General features: G+C 32.7%; 1 protein-coding gene across 5 annotated transcripts in view; it reads left to right on the top strand.

Moving 5' to 3' along the window:
- Positions 1-10,180, top strand: part of LRBA (LPS responsive beige-like anchor protein) — a 736,826-nt gene that overhangs the window by 577,505 nt on the left and 149,141 nt on the right. For all 5 annotated transcript variants that reach the window (XM_023513466.1, XM_023513464.1, XM_023513465.1 and 2 more), the window contains one exon: positions 3,452-3,604. In XM_023513466.1, the coding sequence (XP_023369234.1) occupies positions 3,452-3,604 (153 nt within the window). The remainder of the gene's footprint in view (positions 1-3,451; positions 3,605-10,180) is intronic.

Raw genomic sequence — 10,180 nt, 5'->3', positions numbered from 1 at the left:
ACTCGCTTGAGCCCAGGAGTTGGAGGTTGCTGTGAGCAGTGAAGCCATGGCACTCTACCCAGGGGCTCAGCTTGAGGCTCTGTCTTAAAAAAAAAAAAAAAAAGAACACTCTGCTCTGGCCCTTATACGTGTTCTTGAGAGAGGAAATGCCTGACTGCTATCTTAAAATTGGAGGGGAAGAGAGTGAATGTTTAAAAAATAGAGAGTAAAATATAATTTCCTATCTGAATAAATTTCAAATGTAATATTAAGCTCAATTTTTAATTACTAAAAGTTTATAAATTTTTAATTTTGGAATATTTTTATAATGTCCATTATATAACATCTATATAAAATGTATCTTTAGGAAGTCACAAATAAAATCTACAGTAATTAAGTGGAAATTGGTAGTTATTACCTCTTTCCCAGCATGATAAATATAATATAGCTGAAAGTTTAACATGCTCTAGTAAGACTTAAAAACTTGAAATCGCTTTCTTCATATCATTTATTAAAAATTTCTTTTGTAATCTATATTTTTGCTCCATTTAACTTCTAGTTACAGTAAGTGAATTTGTATTTAGGATAAGGCATTGATATTAAAGTAATTTAAGTTCATATTACGTTTATATGTTTAAAATAAATGAGGCCAGGAACAAAATATATTTCTCTATTAATTGAGTTTAGAACTTGTAAAAATGCTTTGGAAAGCATTTTTATTCTGAGCAAGCAATTTTTTTGCTAATTTGTTGAATAACTTAAAATAATAGATAGAAGATGGAAGATGATATACAAAATCATAGTATTTTGGTGCTATGCATTAGAAGGATCGGCAACTTCATTTTTATGACAATTGCTATCAGATGTTACTTGTTACATTCTGCTTTTTGGAATTGGTTTTGCTAAAGAGTACTTTCATATATTTTTACTATATAATATTTAGTCTGATTTATAATTGTCATTTGATTTCCTAAATTTTAAAACTCAAAAGAAACCTATGACCTAAAATTCAGCCACTTTAGTTGTTGCTTTAAATCTAGAATTATTACATAAGAGCACAGCAGGTATAACAGGCCAAAGTCGGGCAACATCCTCTAATCATGACAGGATATCAGTGGGGATGGAAGAAGGCAGCAGGTTTTATTGAAGTGAAAATAATCTAATATTAATTTAATATTTGTGTTTCAGGCGGGGAGACCATCATACATTTTGGTAAAAGAAATAAAATATTCAAATTAATTAAATTTAGTATTTGATTCAAGTAAATGCTGCTTTGGATTGTAAATAAACAAGGAAGGGATGTTCCTTCTTATTATTGAAAAAAAGATCTGGGTATAGTAACATTCCTCTTTAGTAGCTCAAGTGTTTTTTTTTTTTTTTTGAGACAGAGCCTCAAGCTATCCCCCTGGGTAGAGTGCCATGGCATTACGCTCACAGCAACCTCCAACGCCTGGGCTCAAGCGAGTCTCCTGCCTCAGCCTCCCAAGTAGCTGGGACTACAGGCGCCCGCCACAACACCTGGCCAATTTTTGGTTACAGCCATCATTGTTGTTTGGCGGGCCCGGGCTGGGGATTCGAACCCACCACCTTAGGTGTATGTGGCTGGTGCCTTAGCCACTTGAGCCACAGGCGCGGAGCCGAGCCAGCTCAAGTGTTATGGAAAGAAAATAGTTCATTTTGGTAAAATGTCTCGAAGTTGGAAATTAATTGAATGCATACCTTAGCAATTAATAACTAAAAGTTATAAAGTAACTTGGCAGTGAATAATAATTATAGCATTTTGAATCTTTTAGATTAATTTTATGTATGGTAATTATTATAAGAGCTTTACATACTCTATATGATATATATTTTTTCATTATAGCCAATTGTTTTCTTATCATGTAAGAATAAGTTTATATTTAGGGTTTTTTAAAAAAATTACTTGCAGTATATATTAAGAACTTATATTTAAAATGTTTAGCTCCATGTATACTATATCAGTAGAACCCAAGCTTATTTGGTGACTAAGGACACAGGCTTTGGATTTAGACAAATCTTGGTCCAAGTTCCAGATTTATAACATATCAGCTGTGTAACCTTGTGCAGGTTACTTAACTTTTTTGATCCTTGGTTCATTTTTAAAATGGAGATGATTGATAACTTACTTCATAAAGTTGTTGTGAGGATTAAATGTAATAAGATTTAAGAGTTTATTTTAGTACCTGACTCATACTATGCAATAAATGTTAGCTCAAACAAATTGGATATGACTTTTGGCTGCATAAAATAACACACATCTGTCTTTCTCCCTTTTGTCAATTAGACTTATATGCATTGTTTCAAAGATGAGAACCTTAAAATTTTTGTGTGATCACTGTCTAACTTCATTTATAGCTAAACTTTTAACAAGGTCTTTTTTTTAATTGTTCAGTTCAAGTATTTTTTAGGTCTAATGATCAGGTGGTTGTCAGCCATGTGAAGGACAAGCTCATTTCTACCCTGCTTAGTTAATTATTGTGATTGTAAACAAAGGATGTGCAATTCAAAGTCTGGCAACATTTCACATGGGTGATGGAGGTGATAATAGCTTAATTCCTGCTGGATCTTTTTTCTCTGCTCTGGCAAGTTCATACTGACCTTGTCCAAAATCTGATGACCTCTCTATTTTACTCAACTGTTTGGAAAGCTAGGCCTGCCATAGCTGGCCCTGAGGGGGTATCTGAAAGACCACTGAGCCACTGACCCATGTCAAGACTGGATTTCAAGTCTGATCTATAATGCCTCTGAAATAGTTATATATGGGGCTTATTGCACACAAAAGACTAAATGGCTGCATTTTTCTGCTTATTAAATGTCTTATTAAAGTGTATTTAAGGCATTGTTATTAATGTCATATATTTCATTTACTTAGTTTCTTATGTAGGTCCTTTTCTTTATTGATTATAAAGTTTGATCTTTTATCAGACTTAGTATCTTAAAACTAAACTTGAATGCTTTGAAATGTGAGGAAAATATAAGCCATGGCTAAAATGTAATGAATAATCTTCTTGGTTGATGAAGGCACCAAGACAATGTTATTTGAATGTTTATATTATAAAGATTTTATTTTTTTCTGGCAAAAATTTCATATACCTTATTTTAAAAAATCTAGTTTAGGCTGTCTTGTTATAGCATGGTAATCTCTTTTACTGTCTTTTCAAACCTCAATTATTATCCAAATGTTGGTATTTAAGAGTTTTAAGGTTGAGATGTATCATGAAGGAAGGCCTATCAGATGTGTTTATACCAATGAGATGTTATTTAACCTTGATTGGATAAAATCTATCTACCTTAATAAAAAGTTTGTGATAGGGCTATGAATGCAAAGGGAAAATAATTTCTCTGTATTTATTTCGTTCTTTTGCACAAAAAAAAAATGATCAGGTCCTTTTGAATATCTAATCAGTATCCTACAGTTGATAATATAACATTTTCTTTTATTTTTATTTAGGAGTTGATCCCTGAATTTTATTATCTCCCTGAGATGTTTGTCAACTTTAATAATTATAATCTTGGAGTGATGGATGATGGGACAGTTGTGTCTGATGTTGAACTTCCTCCTTGGGCCAAAACCTCTGAAGAATTTGTTCGCACAAATAGATTGGTAAGATAGTAATCATCTACTCTGTCTATCATGAGCCTTTTCTCAAAGCATCTTTCATGTGTTGGTGTGTAATCATTAACTCTTAACTCTTCTGGACAAAGCTGTAGTTGATAGGAATAAATGAAAGCAATAGTTCAAGCATTGTCGTATATATTTTACAAAATTTTATTGAAATGAAAGGTATAATATTTTCCTTTATTTTTTTTTTTACAGAATTTAGGTCAAGTTTATTTATACATGATAATTCAAAATTACATGTGAATGTTGTAAGTGAAAGTAGAATTGTAAGCTTTTTCAAATATGGGGTTCTCCTGCCAAGAAGGGGACATAATTTCGTGTTTCAGGTTGGGAGACCATCATACATTTTGGTAAAAAAAAATAAGATTTTCAAATGATATATTGTATCTATCTTTTTCAGAAAATCTTGATATAATATTTAGAATACAAAAACTTAAAAGCACAGTAATAAACAACTCTTTAGTATTCTAGTTAGTGGATTCTTTAATGTCATCCGTTATATGTATTCTGTATTTTGTGAGAAAGTAATATGACTTCCTTTTTGCCTTTTTAAGTTTATGAAAGTTTGGAATGAGGGAGCTTTATTCTCAGTATTTAAAAGTAATATTGTTATTATACTCTGTGTTAAAAATGAAATCTCAGGGTGGTGCCTGTGGCTCAGTGGGTAGGGCACCGGCCCCATGTACAGAGGGTGGCAGGTTCGAACCCAGCACAGCCAAACTGCAACAACAACAACAAAAGATAACTAGGCATTCTGGCGGGCTCCTATAGTCCCAGCTACTCAGAAGGCTGAGGCAAGAGAATTGCGTAAGCCCAGGAGTTGGAGGTTGCTGTGAGCTGTGATGCCATAGCACTCTACCAAGGACAATAAAGTGAGACTATATTTCTTAAAAAAAAAAAAGAAAAGAAAAAGTAAAAAAGAAATCTCAATTGCATTGTGTTAATTTATAATTAAATAAGAGAAATTTCTGCATTTGTGTTTTTTAGGTGATGTTCCTCATCTTTTATACTAGCAATTGTATTTTAATCGTATCTTCCAGATCCTTATTATAATCTCCTTATTATTGTAATTTCACATACTATATACATAAAGAAACAATGCAGGGGAATGGAAAGAATAAAAATATTGAAGTTAGAACCTATTTCCCAGTCATGGATCAATCTCATAGCTGATTATGGGGGACCTTAGCAATTTAACTTTTGTTAGCCTTGATTTCTTTATTTCTAATTTTGAAATTGAGAATATTGAATTGTAATTATATAAAATACTTAGAATAGTCTCTGGCATATAGTCAGTGCTCAGAAAATAGTACCTAATATTGTGTCGCAGTCTTAGGTACATGTTACATTTTACTTTTACCTCAAGAATTTTTAAAGATGCTAGGTTTCTGTGATTCAAAGTGAGAGACCAAGGCAAAGCTTAGCTCTGAAAGATGTTGAAGGAGATGTCTTTAAATGTGGCATTTGCCTATGGTTGTGTGTTTTTTTTGTCCCAGGGACTTACAGAAGTGAATAAAAGGTACATTCTTACTACAACTATTTTTCCCTCCAGTGCTTGTCTGCCCTTTTAAAATAGGTTTACTGATATAATTTATATGCCTTAAAATTCAACTTTTAAAAAGCGTGCAATTCAATGAGTTTTAGTAAATTTATACAGTTGTATAACCATCACAATTTGGCTTTACAACAATTAAATCACTCCAGAAAGTTTCCTTGTGCCTCTTTATAGTCAGCCTCTGCTCCCACTGCCAGCCCTAGGCAACCACTGATTCTGTTTCTATAATCTCACTTCTCTGGACATATTAATGGAGTCATACAATATGTAATCATTTAGGCCTAGCTTCTTATACTTAGCATCAGGTTTTTGAGATTCATCCATATTGTTGCATAAATCAGTGATTGATTTTATATTGCTGCATAGTATTCCATTTTATAGATATACCGCATTTTGTTTATCTTTTTACTGGTTAATGGACAGTTGGTTTTTGTCCAGTTTGGGGCTGTTATAAATATTTGCATATTAAATCTTAGTATGAATTCCTTTTTTTTGAAACAGAGTCTCACTCTGTAGCCCTAGGCTACAGTGCAGTGGCATCATTGTTCACAGCAACCTCAAATTCCTGGGCTCATGTGAGCCTTTAAGTCTTAGAATGGACATCTGTTTTCATGTCTCTTGGGTAGATTCCTAGGAGTGGAATTCCTGAATCTATGATAAGAATATGTTTACTGTAATGTTTTGTATTCTCACTGATAGTGTATAAAGTTCCAGTTTTTCCGTAACCTTGCCAAGACTTGCTAATGTCAATCTTATTTATTTTAACCATTCTAATATGTATATCATTGTTATTTTAATTTTAATGATGAATAATGTTACCCCTCTTTTCACAGACTTGTTAGTTACATGTATATGTTCTGTAGTGAACTATCTATTCAAATCTTTTGCCCGATTTTTAATTGGGTTCTTTGTTTTTTTCTTATTGAATTATAAGTGATCTTTACATATTTACCATGAAAGTTTTTTATGCAACATGTTTCACAAATTTTTTCAACTAGACTGTGCCTTGTTTTTTCATTTATTAATGATGCCTTTTAAATCACCATTTTAAAAATGTTTTAAGTGATTTTCAGTTATAAAATAATATTTACATAATGACAAAAGTATAAAGTATTATCCCCATTCCTGACGTATATGTTTTTAAAAAATAAAATCATGTTTTGATCATTTTATTATTGACACACTTTTTCTCAATATGACTTAAAATTTTAAGTCTCAAGGGAACCAGTTCTTTATTAATCATTGCTATATTTAGTAATTTTTAATAAGACAAAAGTTTATTAGTCTATTTACTTCACATTAAAGGAGGTCTAAAGGTAGAAACATTTGAATAAGTTAAAGTTATTACAAATATTTTGACAGTTAAAAAATTTAATTGTATGAATTGAGATAAACTATTCTCCTTACAGTGCTTCCCATCTTGATCTATATTGCCTTCACCTCAGAAAAACAATAATTATTTTGGATGGGTTTATAAGGTAACCAAAGAAAAGAAGACTACAGTTCACCAAATTGTTTTTACCATATTTGCATTTTGAGTACCTATTCTCCAGACTTAGACATTACTATGAAATTATATACAAACGAATATTTTACAGTATTAACTGTACTTTTGTTATAAAATATTACTTCTCTCCCCCCGAAGGATTTTACTTCCTGAGTTTTATATGATGTCTTCCTAGTTTATGCTCTGAATTAGCTTATATTCCCAAACCAAACTCTATATAGAAATTCACTACAAATCAAATGCAAATGTAGTTTAGAGTTGAATAAGTCACTGATGATTTTAATGTATAATTAGAAAAAAATACTTGATTTTATATGTGTGCCTTTATGAAATAATTTAATAACTCATTCACTTATTCAAAAATATTTATATATTACACACCTATAGAGAACAAAGTTTTCTCATAGTACATTCTATAGTGATTCATTTTATAATTTCATATTACTTTTCTATAAGTGATTAAGTTGTTAATGCAGAATCTTATGTACAGGTTAGATCGGTATTGCATAAGACTTTTCTCCTTGTCCTCTTTTTGGTTTACCTCTTCAAATCCACAGATTTTATGCAATGATTGTAGCTCATGAAATGCATACTACTTTGATCTGTGACCTTTTTGTGGTGCTAATCGGGTTCCTGATATCATTATACCTCACTCATTAATCATATTTCCTGCAGCCCGTCAGGCAGCCAGACAGCACAAGTCCCTGTTTTCAGCCCTCTGTTGGCAGGTTTCTGCTTTTCCAGATTATTGCAGACGATACTTTGGCTTCTCATAGCCAGAGCCACATCAAGCTGTGTGTTACAATTAAAGTCAGATGGTCCTCAGGTTGAACAGGGATATAGTGTTGCAGCTGTCTCTCTTCCTGGAACAAACCAACATCAAGAACAGATGATCTATAGGACAGTGAATAATAACAGATTGTACAATACTCAGTTGGTAGCAGGGGATCACAGGATTAATTCACTGACATACTCATTTTAAGATACTCAGCATGTTTTTCTTAAGTATTTAGTTGTCTAAATTCTAATTCAAGGAGTTAGGATATTTTTAGGAGCATGATTTTGATAGTGAACTAGTAATTCTGCATTTTTAATTTGTATTAAGGGACTGTAATTACTGTTTTATCTCACTGTTTTCATCCTCAGACCTTTCTAGAAATAATGAAGATCTAAATGTGGGATTGGTAAGTTGGCTAAGCAATGGTCCTATGTACAAAAGATAATATCCTACATATTTTAAAAGGGAAACTCTCCTAAATTTGACTAGTTTTTCAGGCAAATAAATTATATTTTCTTTGTTCTGAACAGTCGAAGTCAGTGCAAAATCAAGGCAGTCTTAATTACATTGCTGATGTAGGTCTGTTTTATCTAATATTGCCTGGACCAGGAGAAAACATTTTGATTCTAAATATTGCTTCAGAAATATAAATGAGAAACAGGCTTTTGTACCTATGAGTTCAGAATGTTCATCATCTGTTTCTTAGACTATAACGTCAGTGTTTTGGTCCTGTATTACATTGCTACTTATAACCTTCAAGTTTTAAGTTGAATAAAAGACAAAACTTGCTCTGAACACTAAGTAATGATAGATCTTTTCCTGTTTTAAAAGATAGGGTCTTGCTCTATTGCTCAGCCTGGAGTGCAGTGGCTTGATTAGGACTCTCTGTAGCCTCATAATTGTGGGATTCACACAATTGATAGGACCTTTTCTAAAAGCTGACAAAGTGGAGCACTTTGTTTTTGTCAAAGGAGACATAATTTATTCAATTATAATAACAGTAATTTATTCATTTACATATAATCAGTGCCATTAGACTTGGGGAATAAGACAGTTTCTGTACTCTTCTGGAGGTTACATTTTCTTTGATAACTTGCCGAAATAGAAAGATTTTCAAGGCCTAGAGGTAGCATGAATCTAGCAAAGGAAGCATTCTGGTGATGAATTGTCCTGAGGTTACCAGTTAAAATTGTTTTCTTTTGTGTATTTTCTGTAGCTTTTGTCTTACTATTTCATTACAGTGACATAAATAGTCACCTATTTGAGAGGTAAAGAATAATAAAATTAGTGTGTTGTCTGCTTTCCATTGTCATCAGAGAATATATAGACAAATTAAAAGAGATGTTTCCTTTTACATTACTGCCTAACAGAAAAAAAATTAGATTTTATTTATCAACTTTGTTTTTGTCTATTCATTGCTAAAATTTAAATCTATTCAACTTAAACCTTCATAGATCTTACATCTCAAGAGTGAATTTAGGTCCATCTTTTAAAATTTTTCCTCTAAATGGAAAAGTTACAGTTCTATAGTGATGGCAGCTTAGTTGAGACTAAGAATGTCATGTCAAGGAAAGAGTGTGGGGAAATGACATTCAGAAACCTGTTTTTTAAGAGAGCTGACCAGGCAACATTTTTTTTATTTTTGCATTTTTTTTTTTGGCCAGGGCTGGGTTTGAACCCCACACCTCTGGTATATGGAGCTGGCGCCCTACTCCTTTGAGCCATAAGCACTACCCGACATTTTAAAATATTTTGGAATTGACATGCCAGAAGCTAACATGCGTGTTTTGTGTTGTTTCTTTTCCAGTTGGGTTTTTATTTTCCACATTGATAATGATAGGACCAAGAATGTAAATAGCCATGGTGGCTGCAGTTGGTAATAATTATTCTCAACTGTGGATATCTCTCCTTTGTGCCCCCCAACCCCCTGTAGTGGTTAAATCTACATTCCTGGGAATTGTAGAAAGATGTGTATGGACTTTGAAAAACATCTAAAATTACTGTTGTTTGGTTTTCTTTTAGTTTACTGTGAAATTTTTAATTAATAAAGGACATCTAAATATGTAGAAAAAAGATGTAACATGTTGATTAATTCTTCCCAAATTTATTCAATGTAAAAATCAATCTAAGTATCAATAGGTTTATTTTGTTTTGGTGGAACATGAAAAGCTGATTCTAAAGATCAGAGCTTCATTATGGCCAATATCTTCTCTCAGCACATGAATAGGTTTCAGAGCAACCTGCTTTTCCAGATATGAAGAATTCTTTTTCCTTAATTCAAATTTTAATTATTTTAGAAACAACATCTTGTTTTCCCACCCAGACTGTGACCCAGACAGTCACACCTCACTGCCACCTCAATTGGTCCTCCTGCCTCAGCTTCCCAGGAAACTAGGTACATGGCACCACACTTGGTTAATTTTTTAATTTTTTTTTTTTAGAGGCAGGGTCTCACTATGTTGTCCAGGCTAGTCTCAAACTACTGGCCTCACGTAGTTCTCCTGCCTCAGTCTCCCATAGTGGTGGAATCACAGGCATGAGTCAATGTGCCAGGCCAAGAATTCTTGTACACTATGGTGAATAGGACAAAGTAGGAGAAATAGGCTAGGAAATGAAAAGAAGACTTAAGAACAGACCAAGACATACACAGTAACTTTATTATAGAGCCAATATTGCAGGTTGTTGGGGAAAGAAACACTTTTCAATTAAGGATTCTGA

The sequence above is a fragment of the Otolemur garnettii genome, unplaced genomic scaffold (genome assembly GCF_000181295.1).
Source record: "Otolemur garnettii isolate 467f Iridium unplaced genomic scaffold, OtoGar3 scaffold00041, whole genome shotgun sequence".
Lineage (NCBI taxonomy): Eukaryota > Metazoa > Chordata > Mammalia > Primates > Galagidae > Otolemur > Otolemur garnettii.
Note: the sequence above shows the minus strand (reverse complement) of the source record. Positions and strands in the feature narration are given on the sequence as shown.